This window comes from Equus caballus, chromosome 2 (assembly GCF_041296265.1).
Source record: "Equus caballus isolate H_3958 breed thoroughbred chromosome 2, TB-T2T, whole genome shotgun sequence".
In the NCBI taxonomy this organism is placed as follows: domain Eukaryota; kingdom Metazoa; phylum Chordata; class Mammalia; order Perissodactyla; family Equidae; genus Equus; species Equus caballus.
This window is the reverse complement of record NC_091685.1, coordinates 32,552,271-32,576,565: the sequence shown is the minus strand read 5'-3', so window position 1 is coordinate 32,576,565 and position 24,295 is coordinate 32,552,271. Positions and strand designations below refer to the sequence as shown.

Genomic DNA, 24,295 nt, shown 5'->3' with positions numbered 1-24,295 from the left:
TGTTTTAGAACTTATATTGACTTAAAAGTGCCTTCAGTCACTCAAGAATAATAGCTAACATTTACTGTATGCCAGGTACTATGTTAAGTTCTTTACATGTATTATCGTATTCAATCAATTTACCTATGAGGAAGGTATTACTATTTTCATTTTTAGATAAGGGAAAACTGAGCCATAGAGAAGTTAAAGAACTTGCCTAACGTCACATAGCGAGAGTGGTAGAGCCAGTCTGACTCCTGAACCAGTGATTTTGACAGGGGACCCACAATCAATTTCCAACAGATTGTTGAGCTGTCAGGTCAGGAAGCCTCAGAAATGGAAGATTTGTGGGTATATAAAAAGGGGAAGAGCAAACTGTTATCTTACTTATTCTTGCTTCCCTTCTCCTCAGTAAAATTCAGTAGTTGTCTGCAGGGTGAAGAAACAGGAAATAAACTTAACTCCTGTTTCTTGCTTCCTCCTCTGCTTTCTTCTTCCCAGTGCTGACAGCTCTCCTAAGTATGTACTTGCCGCTCCATTTGCAGTGATCATGTTTGTTTTATTAATGTCACTTCTCAGGAGAGATAGTATAGTATAGTATTTTAGAGCAGGGGCTTGACAGACTGCTCTGGTTTAAATTCCACTTCTACCATTTACTGGCTCAGTAGTCTTGGCCTAGTTACTTAACTTCACTGAGCTTCACTTCTCTTACCTGTAAAATGGGGATAATATAGCACTTACCTCATAGGGTTTTGGGAGGATGAAAGGTATAAATATGTGTAATATGTTTAGAACAGTGTGTGGCACCTAGTAAGTGCTATGCAAGTGTTTGCTACTATCACCATTATTATTTGAGAACACTTTTAGGTTGAACCAGTAATTAAAGCGTCTCTAAAGTATCTTGGTTCATGATCTTTCAGTATCCAGTGTGAGTTTTTCATTACCACATATGTAAAATGCCTGGTTGATACAGCTAATTCATACTGATAATTTGGATTCTACTTTAAGAAACTCACTTCTAGGTGACCTAAAATGCCAGTAATGTTTATCTTAGTTTAGATTCTTGTGTTACGGTGTTCCTTGTCTTGCTGTGGTACAGGACATGGTTCTCAAACTTGCTTGTGCATTAGAATTACATAGGGAGTGTTGAGCTCTGATTGTTCATTTTGGGGTGGGGGCCCAGGAATATGAATTGTTAACACACCAACCCATTCCAGGTAATTCTCCCTCTGGTGGTCTGAGGTGATAATTTTGGAAATGCTGATTTAGAGGGTGAATTCAAGCATAACAGGAGAAAGATTATAAAAGGTAGTAACTGTCAGATTTTCATTAGTTTGCATGTAGGCTGATTTGTAAACTAAAAAAGTATTTGATTTGGTGTTTAAAGATAGCGATAGGGTCTATTCTCAAACCTAAATTTTGTTAACACCTGTTAGATAACTTGGTTTTAGGGACTACTCTGTAAATACAGAAATAATACAGGAAATACAGAAAGAAGTAATAGAGGAGTCTTCAGGTGAAGAAGTCTTTGGGTCGATTTCTTGGTTTTTGTGTCATTAGCTAAATAGCAAATATATTCAATTCATTTTTTTAATTAATGTTATATATTCAATTCATTTTAACCTATGTTTTGGTGTGCCTGCTATGTGCGAAGTGTGAAAAGTTTTGATTAGATAACAGTTCACCAAAGAGAAGAAAGTACAGTGTAAGTTTTGACCCACTGGATGGAAATCAGTGTCAGGGGATTGATTGAACTGGCACACTTAGTAGAGGAGTTCATGTATATTGAGTATGTGCTATGAGCTATGAGGTCTTTTTATATTATTTAATCTTTATAACAACTGTTCAAGGTGTTGATAGAATTAGTTCTGTTTCACAAATGAGAAAATTGAGGCAAAAAGAGATTAAGAAACTTGCCCAGGTCACTAGTAAGTGTTGAGCAGAGGTTAACACCCAGAGTTTTCCTGACTTCAAAGTTAGGAAAATTATTATTTTATGTATTAAATTTATGTATTTTGGATGTTCTTTCCAGCTTATTAGATAGGACACACAAAAAGGGCCCAGTTGACTTGGGGCCTGTTTCTATGCTGAGAAAAGAAAAGGTAGAGATTTCTAAAAGTTCTCAAAGTAGTAATATTTGTTTAATGATTTAACGAAACTGTATGCACATCACATTTCTCTTATGAAGTCTGTGTTACCCATTACCTTCCATTGGAAAATCTTAAAGCTCTCCCTCAGAATGTAGTTGTAATGAATTTGTGCTTAAGAATGCGGAGATATTTTTATTTATTCATTTTATTTTGCTGAGGAACGTTTGCCCTAAGCTAACCTCTGTGCCGATCTTTTTTTTTTTAGTGTATGGCCTGCCACCACAGCATGGCTGCTAACAGAGCAGTGTAGGTCCGTGCCCGGGAACCGAACCTGTGCTACTCAAGCAGAGCGTGCTGATCTTAACCACTAGGTGACTGGGGCTGACCCAAGAGATATTTTTAAAAATTACACATTCAGGGCTGGCCCTGTGGCCAAGTGGTTAAGTTTGCGTGCTCTGCTGTGGAGGCCCAGGGTTTCTCTGGTTCGGATCCTGGGTGTGGACATGGCACCGCTTGTCAGGCCATGTTGAGGAGGCATCCCACATGCCACAACTAGAAGGACCCACAGCTAAGAATATACAACTATGTACTGGGGGGCTTTGGGGAGAAAAAGGAAAAAAGTAAAATCTTAAAAAAAAAAAAAAAAATTACACATTCAAAAGGTAAAACTGATGAGCCAGTTTGAAATGTTGTTACCTTTGTTCCTAAACTTACATTGTAGATTTCTTCGAAGACAAATTGTGTTGTATCTCTTATGTTTTACTCAACAGTTGGAAGTTTCTGGTGGCCACAGTGATCTTTCATTTTTAATAGTTTCTTATACTTACTGGTATCAGAGAGAGAGGTTACTGCATTTAAGGTTTCTGCTGCATAAAGAACCAATATTCTAAGACTGCTATTTATGAATGGTCTCCTGAAGACAGTTCATTTTGATGGAATTTCCAAATATATCTATAATATAAAAGAATTCATAATGCCACTAAATTGTACACTTAGGAATGACTGAAATGGTAAATATTATGGTATGTACGTTTTACCACAATAAAAAATAATAGTAAAGTTTTAAAAAGCAAAAAGAAAAGACTAAAGAGGAATTTAGCTTGAATCAGATTTAAATTATTCTCTTAATATAGTTATTAATGATAGTTTTTTTGTCTTTAGAATGTTTTAGACCAGCTCTACCTTCTCCATCACAGCTTGTGATACTTTGTGATTTTGCCATGTGGCAGTCATATTTATGGCTTTAATCATGGAAACTATTTGTTCTCAATTTCTTCTTCCTTATTCCTTAGGGAATTTTAATGAAAATTTCAAGAAATGATAGCTTTCTTCAGTAGAAATTTCAAGTTTATAAATGGCCGCTTGATTTTGTATTTGCTTGTTAGTATGGGTTATAAGTCTTCAAAGTGAATACCAGATATAGAACGAAGATGAGGAGCTTCCTATTTTGGGATGACAATTTGATTTCAACTGCAATTGAAACTTAAAAACAGCATTTATCTTAGGTGGTTTTCGAGACAAAGTCTCAAAAATGGTCATGAAAAGTTACTTGATAAATGCAAATATTACTATAATTTTACTGATTCTAAGACATTTTTCTCCCGCACCTAACGCCTCTAAATTTAGGATGTATTTTAAAATCGTTGTCTTCTTAGAGTCTATGAAATACAGTAATTAGGATTTCAGTTCTGCTGCTGTAACAGAGAATCCAAAATACTAGAGGCTTAATGAGAGAAATTTCCAGGACTGGCTCCTCCTGTTGTGTTACTCATCCTTAACACGTAATTTCTCTCTTGTGGTTCAGTATAACTGCTTTGGCTCCCATCATCGTGTCTGCGTTTCAGCCTAAAGGGTGAAATAGGGGAGACTGTGCTCCTTGCTTTTAAGGCTAGTCTTGAAAGTTGCATCCATCACTTTCACTCCCATTTGCCAGAACTTAGTCACATAGTTCACATCTAGGTGCCAACAAATTTAGGAAATGTAGTCTTTACTAGGGGTCATATGCTTAAGTAAAAATTTTATTACAAAGAAGACAGGAAGAATTGGCAGGCTACTAGCAGTCTCTGCCACAGTGATCAAACATTACTTTCTGTCCAGTGTTTATGATTAAACTATACATTAAAAAAATCCCCTGGTAATAATGGTCAAGAAAAATAGAAGGTGCAAGAATTGAAATTGATTTGTAGGCACCTGGGAAAAATTCTGTAGGATGATCAGAACTCTCTGTTTACCTTTCTTTTCTTCACTTTGAATTGAAAGAAATTCTACAGAAGACCTTGTTTTTTAGCAGAACATTATTCTGTTTTTCAGAGGTGGACTCAGGAACCATGAAAAGATAGCTATTCCTATTTCCTATTCCTGCCTTTATTATTAAGTAAAAGACGTTCTTTTAAAATAATTCTCTATAATTAATTTTGTACTTAGTGTGCTTGATTGTTTTGATAAGTAGTTTTGATTTAGGGATCAAAATCTTTAATCTTTGGTGCCATACTAGTATGAGTTCTTCTCTAGTGCAATATAGAGAAAAGAGAAGGAAAAAGATAAAAGGAGGTTAAATAAAGAGAAATATAATCAAGATGATTTTGATGAGGAATGGGAGAGTATTTATTTACTGTAGATTACTCACGCCGAATGTTTGTGCAGAAATGTTAACGGGCATTTATAAATCATTATGATTAGGAGTTGTGAAGGGTACTATAGAGCACATAGGCATGGCATCCAACCCAGAGTGAGACGGTTCTATGACATTTTTATATTCAATAAGGTGGTAGCTCTAGCCAACAAGAAATTGTAACCCCTTCAGGATTATAATTGAAATAGGGCTTTATCTTAAAATCTAAGTGTACAGGGGGTAGTATTTCTCTTTTATTCTTCTAGAAAAACTGTTAAAATTTTCATTGATTCAAAAATGGTGATAAAATGGCTGATAATGGTTGTAAGGACCCTTCAGTAAAGATACATTCTGATTTTAGAGATGTTTAAATGTGAAAACAAGCATCTCAGAATTGATGTAATATAATAAATTTTTGGTGCATTTGTAATTAATAGCTTCTTAGAATGGAGGACTACAGTAAGAGAAGCTAAATTATGTCAAAGTCAGAATGCTTTAGAGAGATCTGACTTTTCATTATAGAAACATAGGTTTTTGCCTCTTTGTGCCATGAATATTGAATTAGTAACTAGGCAGCCTGGTGCTAAAACAGCTGTTGAGACCGGAGATCACCTTGATCTTCATCCAGTTCCTCCTGTTTATCTATTCTGGGGATGCTGGGGGTGGGGAGGGAGGTGTGCGGTGTAGGGTGGCGTGGTGCTCAGCTGCTTCTTGATTAGAGCCTGAGTAACTATGGCTCTTAGGTTGGGTGAATGGGCCATTCTTTAAAGGAGCGGCCTTTAATTGTAGTCTAGTACACATACACGTATACATGCATGTGTGTGCACATACAACTGAAGGAAAAGTTTCACAAAGTAATACTTGGCACACTACATGGGATTCATTCTGAAATAGCCTTTTCTCTTTCGTTATAAAAAGAAATCTGCCCTTTACACTACTTTGGACATTTAAAAAACAACCAAACTGCCAGGGATCAGACACTTAGAAAATTGACTCTAATTTGTTATTGTGACTTTGAGCAAGTCGCTGTTTTTCTTTTTAGCTTCTTTCAGCCACACTAGTTGGGGTGCTACTTCTTTTCTTGCTCTGAATGAGTGAACCTGTTGCAAGCTGAAGAAAAAAAAATATAAGTACAAATAAATCAAATATCTTTAATCTTTTTGTAGGTCATCATCGCATTTGAAATATTTAAAGTGGATACAAAACTGTTTCAGCAATGCAGACAATTAAGTGTGTTGTTGTGGGCGATGGTGCCGTTGGTAAAACATGTCTCCTGATATCCTACACAACAAATAAGTTTCCATCTGAGTATGTACCAACTGTAAGTATAAAGGCTTCGATTTGTTGGTGAAATGTATTATAATTTGATATCCTTTTAAAAACTCTCTGTGTGTACTGAAACTTTTCTGTTGTTTGCCTTTATTTCCTGTTTTTTAAAGATCTTGACTTCTCATGGGTAAATTATATATACTTTAAAATTAAACAGCTGAAAAATCAGTGGAAAGTCAGAAGGGGTGACACAAGGGTTTGCAAGAAGTGCTTGGAGGCAAAACTCCATTAGACAAGATTCTAAAGAGTGGTGGTCTCAGTTTGGAGAAGTATGCCCTACATCTTGGAATGAGGTGACTTTTTTGTTGATATCTTGGCCAATGATTAATCAGTGCTTGGAGGTGTACTGGGGTGCTTTTTGGGGTCATGTAACTTCAGAGAAAGTAGTATGTGCCTCCACTTATTCTCCTTAGAGAGTAAGAGAGAATCTTTATGGAGCTGTTGTCTTAGCAGTGCTGGAGCTTCAAACTGGTTTTTAGGGGCAGAGAAGACCTCTTTTTGATATAAGATCACCAACAGAAGCCTTTGGGGGTTCTCTCCCACAAATGCTTTTTATCAGCTCCTTAGAAGAGTAGAGGGAAAATGGGAATAACAAAGGTAATGAAATGAGAGAGAGACAGAGAGTTATTTAGAGTAACACTCAGCTTGTGAAAGAATGTGTTTGGGGATCCAGTGTTTGTTCCAGGTTGGTTGACCAACTCAGTGGTGTAATTATGTTAAACACAGTTGTCCATTCAGTGGTGAGAGAGGAGCTAGGGTTGTCTTGGGCTGGCAACAACTGTCTCTGTTAAGTGAGCTGTTTTAGGGATTATGAAGAGCCTATGTATGATTAATATGGGACTAGTTTTGTTTGGAAGTGAAAACAAAGAAAATGAATGAGTATTTTAGGTTAATCGTCAGAGACGTGAGCATTGTTAAGAGGGTGAATACAGGTTAAAAGGTTGGCAATTACATTTAATTGGAATTGACAATCTATAATGTCCCCAGGTAGGTAAAGTGTTTAAGGTAGGGCAAGGCTATAGGAAGAAAGAGGATTAGTGTTCTTGGAGGGGGAGAATTTGAAGTTATAATTAAATACAAAATCATATTTCTGAATTGTCCCATTTGGGGACATTGTAAGTGAAAGAAGTTCTGAGGTCGAAGGGGACTTTTAGAGATCACGGATCTTGTTTCAGAGTGAGGGCAACCATCAGAATTTTTGTATTTCAGTCTCCATTAGGTGTTCTATTTAAGACGGGCTTGTGGATGTTTTTTATATATGTGTTTGTATGTGCATCTCTGGAAAAGGGTTAGATATGACTTAAGAAAATAACCTGTATGGGGTGAGACCTTAGCCACATTCTTTACGTTTCCTTGTTCTTTTATCAATAACTGATTTTCGTGTAACTACTACCTCCCCCATGCCCTTGCTTCCACACTTGTTTACATTTAAACAAGCTCTCAACAATCCATTAAAACATGGACCAGAAAATTAGAGAGCTAAAAGGTTAAGCAGGGCTGATGTAACGTCCTTCTTCTAGTTGGAAAGCATTGCTTTTCAATTGTAAATTCAAAGTGTTGGGTCTTTTTCTATTTAGCACCATTACATCCCATTTTCACAAATAAGTTTAATACAACCAATATTAGTATATACTGAATTTGCAGTCTACTTACAAATAAAGCATCTAGTTACAGGGGGTATCTCTTAGGCCATGTTGTTTGTATCTAGTAACATAACTCTCGTGCTGAAGTCCCAACAAATAATCTGCCAGCTTTTCTTGGACACTTTCCTTGTACCTTGAAAGAACCTTTTTTCTCTCTCATGGGTTTGTTTGCAACAAAGCTTTTCCTGTCTTGAACCCTGAAAGGAAAAAGATTATCATGGATCTAGGAGATTTTAATTCTAGATTAAAAGGAAATGGTCTATTAAATAATTTCTTAGAAATCAGATTGAATGTTGAGGTAAACTATAAACTGTCTGAAAAGTTTGAAACTTGAACAGGATCATTTTGTATAGCAAGGGACTCTGCTCCTGTGACACCTATAATCCTTCTGTGGCTTTTTAGCTAGGCTACTGGGGTAGAGCAGACATCCCAGAACACATCACCTGTCACTTTTTCAAGAACCATTTAGCTCATGCAAGGGCTTAGTTGGCAAGATTGGTTATATAGGGAAGACGAACTAAGAGAGGATTAAGTCTTAGGAAGGAAAAGGAAACATCGCCTTAGCTGAAGAGTTGTCCTATCCCATGTTGGCCATCCTTGCATACTAACAGTGTTGTATTTTTGTGTTTTTAGGTTTTTGACAACTATGCAGTCACAGTTATGATTGGTGGAGAGCCATATACTCTTGGACTTTTTGATACTGCAGGTAAAAACTTGATGTCTGTTATAATGTTTTGGTCTGTAACTATAACAGTTGCTGGTTGTCTGTCTGTTTTGCACGTTTTAGGAACCTAGCATATTAGCAAACCACTTGACTTTTGTTAATAGTTAGGGGGAGGGGCTGGTCCCGTGGCTGAGTGGTTAAGTTCCTGTGCTCCGCTTCGGCAGCTCAGAGTTTCACTGGTTTGAATCCTGGGCACAGGCATGGCACTGCTCATCAAGCCATGCTGAGGCGGCATCCCACATGCCACAACTAGAAGGACACACAACTAAAAATACACAGCTATGTACCAGGGGGCTTTGGGGAGAAAAAGGAAAACTAAAATCTTAAAAAAAAAAATAGTTAGGAGGAGTGACTATCGTGATGGTCAGTACTTGACCAGGAGGCAGTCCCAGACCTGGAATGGCAAATAAGAGTTTGGAGTACCCTGGGTGGATGATGTGGAAGGAGATAAAGAAGGATGAGAGCAGAGTACATTAGACAAGCTATATTATCACTCTGAAATTTGGAGGCTTATTTTATTTAGTATGTATGTCTGTGTAATACATGCACAGATAGCTTCTTAGAATATAAAATAACAAGTTATCTGTATATTATATCTGAAAGTATTTTGAGGGCAAACTGATATCTAGCTCACAGTATTGACATTTGTGGTCAGCTTTTCAAATTATCTGTATATTATATCTGAAAGTATTTTGAGGGCAAACTGATATCTAGCTCACAGTATTGACATTTGTGGTCAGCTTTTCAAATTAAAGGAACAAATGACTTTCTTCCTTAAGTATATCCAATTCCTCAGTGTTATTTCCTCCTTGTTTTAACAGTGGCTACACGTCTTGATTTCTGACTTCTTTCTCTGTACTCTCTGTTATTATCAGCTCAGTTAGCTAAAGGAAAATTTCAGAAAGGTATCCTTTTAGTATGTAGGAATTCTAAACTTTTCGCTTTTTATGAGTTACCCTTTCGCTGTCTGCCTGCTGACATATTGCTCTTATGGAGTGTATTATACTGCCTACTTTGAGGAACTGTCTGGATTTAATTGGGGGGGGGGGGAATTGAGAGACAACAGTAAACAGTTTAGAGATTAGTGGCTTTCTAATGGTGTCTTAGGCTTTTAAAATTTTTATGAATTAAAAATTATAAGGGTAATGGTATATTAGAGGAAACTTGGAAAATAGAGAAAATAAAAATGACCTATATCTACTGATAGGTGAGGGTTTTTCTGTGTTTATATGTGCCCTTGGAGGCAATCTATATGCAGAGCAAAGACAATTTATGGCTACTTGGGGTTGAAAACTAATTTTAAATTCCATAGCTTATTTTTTATAAACGTTTAAATTTAAATCAGTATTTTATTTTTTTAGCTTTATTAAAGTATAATACAATAGAACTCACTCAAGTGTTCGTTTGATTAATTTTGCTGACTATATAGTCATGTAACCTCCACCATAATCAAGGTATACCACTCTAGAAAATGTGCTTGTGCTCTGCACAGTCAGTCCCTTCCCTTGACCTGGTCTCAGGCAACCACAGACCTGCCTTCTGTCATCATAGTTTTGCTTTGTAGAATTTCATATAAATGGGATCACGTGATATGTATTCTTTCGTGTTTGACTTCTTTCACTTAGCATAATGTTTTTGAGATTCATCTGTGTTCTATCAGTAGTCTGCTTCTTTTTATTGCTGAGTAGTATTTCATTCTATGAATATAGCATAATTTGTTTATCCGTTTACCAGTTGATGGATGTTTGGGTTCCACTTTTAAGCTATTATGACTAATGGTGCTGTGAACATTTGTATACAAGTCTTTGTATGGATATATTTTATTTCTCTTCGGTAAATAGCTTGGAGTGGGTGAGCCTTTGAATTTAGTTGCATAACTTATTAAATTTATTATTAAAATAGTTAATTTTAACAGGTCATTATCAAGGTGGCCAAGGGTCCTTTGATTAATACTGGTTTATTTAACTTAGGTTGACAAGATTTTAATCCCAATCAACCTCATTTACAACTGTTAAATTTCTTCCAGCACTTCGAACTGCATTTATAAATTTAATGTATTCAGTTTTCTCTTTTAAGCAGTTCACTTTGCTTGACCTGACAAGTGAAACGGTCTCAAGTTTTTACATACGTTACTTTAATAGGCCTAATAACTTGTGATTTCCTGTATTTATGTTTTAATTTATCTTAAATAGTATTATTTACAACCTTCATGAAATTCTTTTAACATTTTTCAACAAAAAAATCTCAAGTCAGTTACTAAATTACACATTTCTAATTGGAGTCAGAAAACTAAATCTATCATGTTCTTTAATATGGCAGATTATTTTAAATATAAACACTGAGTGTTAATAAGGTTAGATTATTCCTATATGTAACTGAAAATTAACAGTAATAGTATTTGATTTATTTCACCTCTCTATTAGATTCTGAATCTTTCTGGGGGTTAAAAGACATTCACTGAGGAAATGATTTTACTGTCCCAGGCAAGTATGGGGGGATTTCCATCTCACCTGGTAGAGGTCACTATAAGCCAGAGATCTTTTTTGACAGGCCCTGCAGACCTAGGGCTGTCGGCATCCAGAACGAATGTGTCTTTGACACACTTAAGAGGAGATTTGTATTCTTCTGCAAAGGCCTTAATCTCAGAGTCCCCATCTCTGGTTCAAGTCATACCATTAACTCAGTTTTCTTTCTGCTGAAACTTTCATCCCCATTGAGATGGCCTCTGACTGGCTTTAACTCTTTGGTTGCATTTAATCTGTCGACTGTCATTTTGTTCTGAGTTCTTTTTATAGTATTCCTATCTCACCTCTGGCTGCAACTCTTGCAGATGTGTTTAAATAATATCAGTTAAGAGCAGAGATAAGGTTCTCCCTCTGACTCATGGCTTTATTTCTGCCTTTGTGGTCATAACACTAAATTCTTGTTTATGAGTCCCCACAGTTATTTTGTTCTTTTTTTTTCCTGCGTATGTTTTACTATTGTGTGTATAGTTCTGTATTTAGCTTTTTACATTTAACATGTTTATATAGGCTCTTTCCCATGTTGTATGCTCATCACCCCACCACCAATTCCTTCTTATGTCAAAATTTTAGGGCCAGCCCTGTGGCCAAGTGGTTGGGTTCTCTCACTTTGCTTTGGATCCTGGGTGCAGACCTAACCCTGTTCATCAGGCCATGCTGGGTCGGCATCCCACATAGAAGAACTGGAAGAGCCTGCAACTAGGATATACAACTATGTGCTGGGGAGCTTTGGCAAGGAAAAAAAAAAAGAGGAAGAGTAGCAACAGATGTTAGCTCAGGGCTAATCTTCCTCACCAAAAAAAACACACACTACCAAAAAAAAAAAAACCCCTACACACAATAATTGAATGTTATTCTTTATTACAAAGATGCAGGTTTTGCTTTTTATGGGAAAAAATAATCAAAATATAGATAAGCAAAAGGAGAAAATGAAAAAGCATCTATATTCAGAGACAGTCACGTCTTAAGTGTCTGTCCTAAGCAGAGCTCTTCCTATATGTTCATTATATTTCTACAGAGGAAAAAAACGAGATATTACTCTTTTTTTTCCCTCTCTGTTCCTGCCTTTTTCTCTTAAAAAGAATTTGGTAACATCTCTCAATGTTGTACTTGTATGTCATAGTTTTCATGGTTACATAGTAGTCTGTTGTGTGGCAGATCACACCACAGTGTAACTTTTTTTGTTAAGATTTGGGGTCCATTTGCAGTTTTCTTTTATATTATGACCTTTCCCTGCACAAACGTTTTTATATTTTGCCATTCTTTTTTGTCATTTTTTATCCTGATTTAATTTCACACTTAAGGAAAAGTTGCTAATACAGACTTCCTTACCAGATTCATCAGTTCTTAACATTTTGTGACATTCTCTCTCTATGTGTATTGTTTTTATTTCAGAGCCATTTGAGAGTAGGTTGCATACATCATGCCCTTTTGCTTTTTACTGTTTCAGTGTAGATTTCTTTTTTAAAGATTTTATGTTTCCTTTTTCTCCTCAAAGCCCCCCGGTACATAGTTGTGAATTTTTAGTTGTGGATCCTTCTAGGTGTGGCATGTGGGATGCCGCCTCAGTATGGCTTGATGAGTGGTGCCATGTCCATGCCCAGGATCCAAACCCATGAAACCCTGGGTTGCCGAACCAGAGCACGAGAACTTAACCACTTGGCCACGGGGCAGGCCCCAAAGATGAGCTTTTTCTTTTCTTTCTTTCTTTCTTTCTTTTTTTTTTTTAAAGATTGGCACCTGAGCTGACATTTGTTGCAAATCTTCTTTTTTTCCCCTCCTTCTTCTCCCCAAATCTCCCCAGTTCATAGTTGTATATTGTAGTTGTAGGTCCCTCTGGTTGTGCTATGTGGGATGCCACCTCAGCAAGGCCTGACGAGTGGTGCCATGTCCGTGCGCAGGATCTGAACTGGCAAAACCCTGGGCCGCTGAAGCAGAGTGCGCAAACTTAACCACTTGGCCGCGGGGCCAGCCCAAGTGTGTATTTCTTAAGAGAAAGGATAGTCTCTTAAGTGCTCTTGTCAAATTCGGGAAACTTAACGTTATATATAGCATTTTAAACTTTAATCTCCAGTCAACTTTCTGATTTTGTCAGTTGTCCTAATAATGTCCCTTAAAGCAGTTTTCTTCTGGTACAAGTTCTGATCTAGGATCACACATTGCATGTTGTCGTTCTCTTTAGTCTGTATCCATTAATATGGAACATCAGCCTCTCATGCCATTGGTGTGTTTTAGGGAAACAGGCCAGTTATTTTATAGAATGTTTCTCAGTTTGAGTTTGTCCCTTTCCTCATGAGTAGAGTCAGGTTATGCATTGATCTGCTTTCGCTGATTCTGTTTTTTCTTTGTTTTGTTTTTTAAAAAATAAACTCCGTTCTTTCATGGAGCTGTTTTCTAGTATCTGACAATTTTCTGCAATTATTGATCCATTATATTATCAAGAATGACAGTATTCTCCATGGAGATATTTATGGCCTTCTTGATCTCTAGTTTAGTGCTATTGTAGAATCTTCCAGAGGGATTTTGATTTCAGTCTTCAGTAAATTCTGCATTAACATGCATTAGTCTAGATTTTTGCAGATGTTATACATAAAATGGTAGGAATCTCGGGTTCCAGAGTGCCCTCATTTATTTTTGGATTTTTTCTTTTTTTCATTAGATAAAAGATTTTGTGAACTTATTTAGGAATAAGCCCAATGACACAGATGAAACAGGATCACTAAGTGCCATTAACTTCTGAATAATTTTTTTTTGTTTTTAAGATTGGCGTCTGAGCTAATAACTGTTGCCAGTCTTCTTTTTTTTTTTTTCTGCTTTTTCTCCCCAAATCTCCCCAGTACATAGTTGTATATTTTAGTTCTGAGTCCTTCTAGTTGTGGCATATGGGACGTCGCCTCAGCGTGGCCTGGTGAGCGGTGCCATGTCTGCGCCCAGGCCGAACTGTGGCCGAACTGACGAAACTCTGGGCCGCCACAGCGGAGTGCATGAACTTAACTATTCGGCCACGGGGCCGGCTTTGAATTCTGGATAATTGATTGTAGGAAAAATGTTTAGCTTTTAGTCTGTAGTGGTAAATAGTATGAAATGTTTATTTTGCTTTCTTCTTGTGTTTGTAATGTCCTACTGGAATTTCCTAAAAATGTTGCTTTTTGACAGTGTTCTTATTTTTCATGCCGTATGATCCCTTTAGACTTCTCATATAGACCGGAGTCCTCAGTTGATACTGACTTTGTGCCTCTTGAATTTGAATTTTAAATAGTGAGATGCTAGGGGCTAGCCCCGTGGCTGAGTGGTTAAGTTCACATGCTCTACTTCGGATCCTGGGCACGGACCTGGCATTGCTCATCAGGCCACGCTGAGGTGGCATCCCACATGCCACAACTAGAAGGACCCACAATTGAAAATATATACAACTGTGTATAGAGGGCTTTGGGGAGAAGAAGGAAAAGAAAAAAAAATCTTAAAAAACAAATAGTGAGATTCTAAGCAAGGAAAAGAGCAGCAATTCATGAGCTGTGTCCCTGTGTTTTGGCAAGTGTTAGAAGTTACAGTGACTGGTGTGCTGTTAGAATAGGAATAATTTAGTGCTTGTAGGGAAAACCTGTCTTACGCAGTAGAGTGAAATTTCCTTGATCATGTTGTATACCTTAAAGGACGCTGCCAGAGGATAGCACTGCGTCTCTCTTTAGTGAATAGTGGCTATTTGTGATTTACTTAGGGGATAAAGTTTAGTGGATAAATTATGCTTGGGTATTGAAGAGTCTTGCACATCTAAGGGACCATATTCATTCTATTTCCTTAAGTGTAGTGCTTGTAGCAGAGTAGAGGTAAGGTAGCCTACTTTTTGTTTATTGAACACTTCTAATTTTTTTTCTCTTTGGGAAATGAAAGATTTTTATAGTTTTGAGGGCTTGTTCATCACAAATAAATGGACTGACCAATACTGCTTTGGATCTGGTATTCAAAAAAAAAATGGCTGTATTTGTTTTCTGTCACCAGTCCATCTGAATAGAAGGTTGGTTGCTTGTAAAACATTGGGCATTCATTTAGATGCTCTGAGTGGTGCCCAGGAATGTAAGCTGGGATCTGTTTTTGATGCTCACTTACACTGATTGCAGGGGCTGAACGACTAAAAACGAAACCTTTTCTAGTCTATGCCAGGCTTAATCTTTTTGAAATGTATTCCATTTAAATATGGAATACGGCTAAGAAAAGGTATATGAACATCTGTGCTGCTTTTTACAAGGCTTGGTTAACTGTTTTGCCTGATTTTTTAAATTTATTTTTTTTGTTGTTTTATTGTACCTTTCGTGTGTGATCTTCAAGTCCCAGCTAGTGTTAGAGCTCAGACAGCTTAGACCGAGAGAACTGCTCAGGAGTTTGGCTGATTCTGTTTTCTTTAAGCCTCTTCTTTCCTTTGTAATCCCTTCTATGCCTGTAATTAAACCTTAGAATTTAAGAAGTGATAGTTATCCATCTAAGTGCATACCTTTGAATTCCTTTGACTCTGACCCTCGCGTCTTGTTATAGTAAGTATTCAATAAGTGTTAGAGGTACTGATGGTGATTTTATTGTTTTGTAACCTCTTTCATTTTGAACTTCTCTTTTAACTTTAATTTCTGCATTGTCCTGAAGATAGCTTTGTTGTCTACTTACGATGTATGGCTTATTTAGATGGCAATAATAGTAACATCTTCTTGTATTCTCTGTCGATGCTGGCAAAAAAAAAAATTCACTGGCATACACAATATTTAACTTTTGTTTTTTCCTTTGAAAAACCTTTTATCGTGGTAAAATACATATAATGAAATTTACCATTTTAATCATTTTTAAGTGCACAGCACAGTGGCATTAAGTACTTAACTATTCTTTTAATATAGGGTGGCTGACTGGAGCTCCGTTTTGAGATTGAAGCATTAAATCCTTCCCCTGCAGCTCCCCCTCTCCTCTCTCCGTTTTGGAAATGTATATGGGTGTTCTTGACAACTGTCTGTCTGGAAATAATTTCAAGCCTATAGAACAGTTGCGAGAATGGTACCAGGAGCCCCCATATACCCTTTAACCAGATTTACCAATTACAAGCATTTTCCCTATTTTTCTCTCTGTATTATTCTCTTTCAACATATATACACATTAATTGTTTTCCCCTGAATTATTTGAGAGAAAGTTGATACAGCATAGCCATTTAGCCTTGAATAAGTATAAATTTCCTAAGAATAGAGACATTTTTGTCTAACTATAATAATCAACTTCAGAAAGTTTAACATTGAATACAGTACTTTGTCTATATTGCACTTGTTTCAGCTGATCCACATTCAGTTTTTTCTGCTTTCAGTACAGGATCATGTATTGCATTTGGTTGTCTTATCTCTTTAGTCTCTTAATTTGGATCAGTTCTTCAGCCTTTTTTGGTCTTTCATGACATTTTTTTTCTGGAATACAGGCCCATCCCTTCTCTCCTCCCTTTAGAAAATGTTCCTCATTTTGGATTTGCTCAGTGTTTCCTCATGATTAGATTCAAGTGGTACTATTTTGGTTGGAATACTACATTAGTGATTTGTCTTTCTCAGGATATAAATCTAGAGGCACATGATATCCACTCATTGGTGATGGTGATTTTGATCACTCAGTCAAGGTGATGTCCAGTTTCTTTACAGTGTAGTTATGTTTTTCTCCTTTGGGGATCTTGAGATCATACAAATGATCTTTGAGATCGTACAGATATTCTCCTTTTCACCAGAATTTTTCCCATATAGCTTTAGCATCCGTTGATTCTTGTTGAGTTATATTTTCTAATTATTCTCAATTTCAGATACGCATTTTATATGTGCACATTAACTAAACATGTCTACCTGCTTTGGTAGACATGATGGACAATGGATTTTGTCAGCTGGGTTTCACTGAGAATTTTTGTTTCCTTAAATGGTTCACTGTGGTTGTTTCTTAACCAGATCTGAGTAGGACTGATTTTTAACCATTTCTGTAGCAATAGTTTATTGTTTTTATTATAATGTTATTGTTGGGTTAATATAGACACAAAGATTGAAAACTAGAAACTGGTAATAAATAATATATAAAAAATTCATTACTGATCTAAGGGCTTGAAATATTAAATAGAATTAGCTGAGTGAGAATATTACTCAAATACTACATTACAAAGCCATACGTTTTATTAGCTACGTTACTTTCTCATTAGTAGTCAGTGTGCTGTTAGCTGCGTGTTTAGTCTGTTGACTGATGTGTGATTTTAGTGCTGTGAGGACAGCATGATTTAGTTGCTAATTTCTCCATTTTCTCCTCCTAGGGCAAGAGGATTATGACAGATTACGACCGCTGAGTTATCCACAAACAGATGTGTTTCTAGTCTGTTTTTCAGTGGTCTCTCCATCCTCATTTGAAAATGTGAAAGAAAAGGTAAGTTGGTGAGATATTCTTGCCCTGAAAAGGTTGTCACAGAACTTCTATTGACTTGTCGGTAGCTTTAGAGTCTTGTGGATTAATGCAGGTGTATTTTTTAATACCCTTTTAAAACTTTAAAAATTTTTAATACCTTTTTTCTAGTGGGTGCCTGAGATAACTCACCACTGTCCAAAGACTCCTTTCTTGCTTGTTGGGACCCAAATTGATCTCAGAGATGACCCCTCTACTATTGAGAAACTTGCCAAGAACAAACAGAAGCCCATCACTCCAGAGACTGCTGAAAAGCTGGCCCGTGACCTGAAGGCTGTCAAGTATGTGGAGTGTTCTGCACTCACACAGGTGAGGCCTGTGGGGAACCCCATGTTTGTTTACCGTTAAGTCGTTTCTTAGAGCATTAGGATTCAGGTTTTATTTCTAACAATGGTCCACAGTGCTCAAGAAAGCTGCCCAGGAAGACTGACCAGTTCCATAGTGTATATTCTTTTGCTAGAGAATTCTGTGTTTATGGAGAAAATTATTAGCCTTTAAGTAAAGCTCTTGTGTTGGTGACCTCCCATGTTGTGCTGAATCATTTGTAGTGGTCAGAGATTGTGTTAAAAAAAAAATTATGGGAAAAGTTCATAATAGAAAGTCCATAAAAGTTCATATGGGATTAGCACAAACTTAGAGTATGTGAGTGATTTTGTTTTTTCCCCAGAGACTTAAATTTTTATCTAAATATATCTGATCTTTTCTTGCCGATTCTGACAATTGATGCTACACTGTTTCTGGGATAATTCAACTGGGATAGAGAATTAGTCATAATAATTGGGACTTCCATGTTAGAGAAAACTGCCTTGGCTGTTTTTCAAGCATGCTTTATGTCGTGTCTCTATTCTTAAGTTTTTGAAGGCATTTCTTCCTCATGCAGTCCTCTTTCTTTCTCTCCCTTTCTGAATGATTTAATTGGAGCTCTTCTCAGAGTTTGATGGGAATCGTCAGATTCTGAGGACAGGGAGCAAAGTTAGATATTTAGAGTGAGAGTTGTACCTGACCTCTGTGGTTTCATTTTTTCACCTTCATGATCTCACTGACCCATTCTCCCATGTAAGTACCGTTCTGGGGGCGAAGGGAAGAAGCGCAAAACTTCTTTATTCTACTGGTACTGGTGCTTTGACGTTTAACAGTCAGGAGACATGCCTGATCAAAATAGGGCAGAGCCAAAAGATGGAGGTTTCCTGCAATTACATTAAATCCACTTACATTTATCACGCTTACTTTTTCAGGTAATTGTTCTTTTTTAAGTTTTTTAAAAACACTATTGGATTCTCGATTATATGTATACTAAGATAAATGGCATATGTAATTACATATCATGTGTGTACTAGGTATTCAGTATGAGGGCCTAGACATAATTTAATAATCTCCACTTAAGCACTAGGTTGGCTATTAAAAGATAACATTTTTATGCTTAGCTGGATATTCCACAGGATCACTTCAAGGCCTGATATCATTCTCCCAAACCCAATTTCCCTTGGCAATTTAGTTTCGTTGTCAAAGCACATATTTAAAGGTTCAGAAGATTCTTTGTCTTCTCACACATCACTGACTGATATTTTAAAAAAATTCCTGATACTTCTGTGTTTTGATACCATCCTCAGAAAAGTTTGTGTGTGTTGGGGAAGGATGTGTGTGGAACATGCATGTCAGATTGTAACTAACTATGTGCATCTGTTTCATACCCCTGTTCTCTAAATATGTGTTGCTTTTGGGGGAAATGGAGGCAAGTAGGCCATATGGACCCAATTTTAGATCACTGATGAAGCTTAGAGAATTGGACGCTTCTATTTTTTAACACTATGAACAGGTTTATATAGTAAGTCACTTTGTAGAGAATAGGAGTTTGAAAAAGTCTTAGCAACTACATTTTTCTTACCAGATTTTGAAGTTTGGAGAAGTCAAAAGAGGGGAAGATAGAGAGTGGGGTCTCTAGTTGTGTTTGGGAGCTGGAACTGTTAGGACTCCAGATTTTGTTTGTTGGTTCCTCTAAAACTGAACTCTTTATATAATCAGATAGTGTGGGTAAAGCAAAGATTAGTTTTGTTTTGTAGGGGATTAGTTGATCTTTGTCAATATGCAAGAAAAGATTTGCTGCTTATTAAGGGATGCCCTAGTTTCTAGTAACTGTCCTCTTTTTTTTTTTAATAAAATATATTTCCCTTTCTATCCTCTCCCCTTCCTTTTATATTTTACCACCAGAATTTGCTCCTAGATGTGTAGAAAGAATTTTAACTTTTGTTTAGCATTTCTGCTTTGTAAAAGAAATAGAAAGAAGAAAACTTTTTAACTTCTTTGCTTCTTTTTAAGTGCTTACTGTTGTTTCTCCGCTGTTTTGTACCTAATGGAATGTGTGGGCGCCAGTCGTCTGGGATGCCATGGTGTGGGTAGGGTGGGGGTGGGAATACCTGGGGTAGGTTGGAGCTAGCACTTGTTACTGTGTTCTGGGACTTTTGGGCAATTTTTACTTGGGATCAAACTGACCCTAAAGAACGTGTGAAACTTTTTTGGGTGGTAAACCTGTGACTTCAGATTTAGGTGAGTTTAGGTGAGTCTCTAGACCTGGGCCCAAGGTACCGGTACTACTGAGTCACACTGTCACGTTGGAGTTCTGGCTGAGGTGTAAGTGTATTTCTGTATCTTAATCCCTGTAGATCTGAGAATATTCCTTGTTTTCACTCCTTGCTTTATGCTCTGATACCACTGTGGACATCTTAAAGCATTGGACTGCTTGCTAAAACTCATTCTAGGACCCCATTCTTTGTTTTCCTATGACTTGGGTGGTGGTTACTTGCTCTAATAACATTACTGAATAACTGAAGTGTATGCTGTTTCTAGAGTCTGCTCTGTAAACTTCTCCCAGTTTGTACTGTTGAACAATTAACACTCTTTCTAAATGTCTGAACCTTTTTGTTCTGGGAAACTAGTTTACTCTGATTAATCCCATCCAGATATGTCATTGAATCTAGAAACATGTAGCATGCTTGTTAGTCTGCTCTTTGTGTCCTTCAGTTATTCAGGGGCTGAATTCACAGAAGCCTGAAAGTGTAATCGATTTTGTTCCAAAATGTGTGTGCCATTCTTATCATTAGAAATACTTGGGAATTCTACAAGCCTTAGTTATCCAGTGCACCTATCTTGTGTTTACTTAACCATTTTTCTCTCCTGGCATTATTTTCGTTAAAATGTTGTAATATTAGATTTCAAAGTGTGATTGTTTTAGAAGTCAACATACGACATTTTCATAAAAATTGCTTTCTTGCTCAATTAACCTTTTTTGAGGTAAGAAGTTTCTGTTCAGTGGTCTCCTCTCCTGATAGTGAGCCTAAGACCCAGCTTTCTGCGGTGGTTTTTCTTAACAGATGTTGCTTCTGTGAATTCAGCCCTCTTAATCCGGACTGCTGTTGTATCTGCTCGTCTTTCCAATCCTCTAACCTGGCTGCTGTTCTCTCTCCTCCCCTCTGTCTTGTAGAGAGGTCTGAAGAATGTGTTTGATGAGGCTATCCTAGCTGCCCTCGAGCCTCCGGAAACTCAACCCAAAAGGAAGTGCTGTATATTCTAAACTGTTTTCTCCTTCCCCTCTTTGCTGCTGCTTCCTGTCCCACTACTGTAGAAAGAGCGTTTAAAAACAAAGGAATAAAACCATCCTGTTTGAAAGCCTCTGCGTCTTTTTACTCACCACCTTAGAGCAACCTCTGTATTAGTTTTTGATCAAGAATGCAATATCTTATAGACTTTTTTTGTGATCAGTAGTCAAGTTGGACTTGTTTAACTTTCTGCTGCTTGAGTTGCCTGATGCTCAGAGCTTTTTGGTTTGGATTACTATTGCAAAAGGGAACTTGGTCTGGCATTGAGAATGTCCTCTTGGAGAAAATACGAAGAGTTTGAACACTTCTAGATCTTAGTTCTAGATTGAGAAAATGACGCAAACATCATTTTGCTCTTATGATCAATTGTTAATTGTAATTGCATGACAAACTTTATGGAAAAAGGGTGACCTGCTAGTAGAGTGTAATGGGGAAGGGAGGATTGTTTTCTGGTTCTCCTCTGTGCAGTGAATCTTTGTGTTGCTATTGCTTTGGCTGTCTGTGCTGTAGTGGAGTATTTGTCAGTCTGGGGTGGGGAAGATATTGATGTATCTGCTACTGCTTTATGAGATCATTTGTTACATTATCTTTTAAGAACAGCATCCATTTTAATAGTTGAATTAAGATTTGTTAATGTTGAGATGTAAAGCTGCCACCTTTATATTTTCCTGCTTCTGATTTTATTGTTGTGAGGGAAACATACAATTGTGGTTACCTTCAAATTTTGAAATTAAAAATATACAATTGTTTGTATAAATGCCTGATGAAGCTTTATTCATGTATTGCACTGACTGGCTCTGGTTTTACATATGTATCAGGTACCCACATTTTTGCTTCCTTGAATCCCCTTGGCTCTGCCTCATTGTGGGATAAAGGGAGTTCAGAGTGCATATCTTCGATGCATTCACTGTACTTGCTCTCTCCATCTTTGCCTGCGCCTTCCATAGAGTAAGGATGCCACTGCCTGGTGTCCGTCCTCTCAGTCCTGTTCCATATCCAGCTGTTGCATTCGAATGCAGAGCTGCTTCACTTGTTTCTGTGTAAAGTGTTTCAGCAGCACATTACAAAACTCATACTGAATGAGCAAATGACACATGTGCTTGTTTGCTTGTTGTGACATACATTGGTCTGCAGAAAGCTTTCTCAAAGGACCACTGTCTCACTCATGAATATCTGCTCCTCTGCTCCTGAACTGCTGGATCCTTCCAGTGCCCTGCCTGGACAAAACTTGGTGAAGTGAGATGATTGTGTTGAGATTCAGGGTTGTTTTTAATGTTTCGTTCTTTGCCAACTCTTGGGGATTTGAATGTTTTAATTTTGATGTTCAACTTTGTTATTCTGAGAATCAGACTGCCCATTTTTTTCTCTCTACCCCTTTTCAGAAAGGCCTAAAGAATGTATTTGATGAAGCAATATTGGCTGCCCTGGAGCCTCCAGAACCGAAGAAGAGCCGCAGGTGTGTGCTGCTATGAACGTCTCTCCAGAGCCCGTTCTGCACAGCTGGTGTCGGCATCGTACTAAAAGCAATGTTTAAATCAAACTAAAGATTAAAAATTAAAATTCGTTTTTGCAATAATGACAAATGCCCTGCACCTACCCACATGCACTCATGTGAGACAAGGCCCATAGGTATGGCCCCCTTCCCCCTCTCAGTACTAGTTAATTTTGAGTAATTGTGTTGTCAGAAAAGTGATCAGTACTAGTTTTTGTTTTGTCGTTTCAAAAAGTTTTTTTTTCTGTTTAAAAGCAAGGCATGCTTGTGATGACTCTGTAACAGACTAATTTGGGTTGTTGAAGCTGCTCCCGGGTTCTGCTCTGGAGAGTAATCTGGGACAACTAGGTTTTTTGTTTTTGTCTTTTTTTTTTTTTTTGGCGGGGGCGGGGGCGGGGATTGTGTGTGGGGTTTGTTTTTATTTAGTCATGTTTTTTTAATTGATTAACCATTGGACAGCCCTTAAGGAGAGGAGGACGGATTGATTCCACATTCCACTTCCTAGATCTAGTTTAGAAAACGTGTTCCCCACCTGGTGCTCTTAGGAAGGAGTATAGGAAATGCCTCATTTAATAACATACTCCTTTTTGAAAGTTGCCTTTTCTCTCCACCCTTGAGTAGGTCCAGTATTTGATGAAACTCATGAAAGTGGGTGGAACCTGTCTTGCCCCTCCTCTTTTCTAGGATGCACTATATATGTGACTGTGACTTTCAAGGAAATTTGTTTGCCATTTGCTGATTTTTTTGAAGTTAATTTCTAACTTCTTTCACTGATAAATGAAGAAAAGTATTGCACCTTTTCAAATACACCAAATGGATTGAGTATGTAATTAAACATTTTTTTCCCTGTCAGTCATTGTCTTATATGCTTAGCATAGATGTGCAGCATAATAGTGTATGATATGGTGTTCCTAGAACACAACTGAAGACCTGGTATATGGAGGAAGTATGAGGGGTGGTGCTGGAAGACAGATGGCTATGGAATGATTCACATCCTCTTTCAAGTTGTGAGGATGGAGACCTGCTTCATTAAGAAGCTGAGGGTGGGGTGGGGGTGGGGAGAACATTTAACAACATGGGGGGACCAGTCAGGGGAATCCCCTTATTTCTGTTTTGCATATGAGGAACCCTAGAGCAGCCAACTGAGGCTGTCTAGTTTAATAAAAATCATGGCAAGAGTCTTATGAAGACTCTTCCTAAGTGTTAATAGGGATTTTATCAGCTTGTTTTGGTTGCAGTTTCCAATTTTTAAAAATGTTTCGGTAATATTCTCCACCTCCCCTAAATCCTGATTCCTGTAGATTCATTAGTGTTGAACAAGTGCTTTCTCATGTCTCAATTCTTTGTATCTGCATTCTTTTCAGATGTATTAAACAAACAAAAAACCCTTCACAAGCCAGCCTGAGGGTTGTTATTTTTCCCTCCGCCTCTTACTTTTTAGATATTTAGGAGTGGGTACTTAACTCTTATTAGCATCAATTTCTAACAAATTTCAGGATAAGATTTTAAAGCTTTATTATTTTTATGTACTTTCTTTTCTGGCATTCAGTTTGAGATAATGTTTTTCCCTCCATATTTTCAGATTTGTGCCGTCTCCTCTAAATTTGGCAGATAGCCTACAAACTCCTCTTAAATACCGAGTGGGTTTGTAATAGTTCTTAGTGAGGAAATGTTTAGGAAGCTCACTGCTCATGTTGTTGGAAGGAAATGACAGCACACTCTAATCCATCCATTAGTTGGAAAGCAGCCAGTTTCCCTCCCAATTTTCTGTATCAGTGGTTTTCAAACTTTGTTGCTTACTGGAGTGCACCTTGGACAATGGGTTATTTAAAAGCTTTCCAGGTATTTTCAAAATGCAGCCA

At 37.3% G+C, this 24,295-nt stretch overlaps 1 protein-coding gene across 10 annotated transcripts in view; it reads left to right on the top strand.

The window, feature by feature from the left end:
- The window catches only part of CDC42 (cell division cycle 42), a 45,779-nt gene extending 21,951 nt beyond the window's left edge, over positions 1 to 23,828 (top strand). For 4 of the 10 annotated variants that reach the window (XM_023626612.2, XM_070245789.1, XM_070245791.1 and 1 more), the window contains exons 2-6: positions 5,847 to 6,001; positions 8,286 to 8,358; positions 17,203 to 17,312; positions 17,460 to 17,657; positions 22,324 to 23,828. In XM_023626612.2, coding sequence (XP_023482380.1) covers positions 5,897 to 6,001; positions 8,286 to 8,358; positions 17,203 to 17,312; positions 17,460 to 17,657; positions 22,324 to 22,413 — 576 coding nt within the window. In that variant the 5' untranslated portion in view covers positions 5,847 to 5,896 and the 3' untranslated portion in view covers positions 22,414 to 23,828. 10 annotated transcript variants of the gene reach the window in all.
- The last annotated feature ends 467 nt before the right edge of the window (positions 23,829 to 24,295 follow it).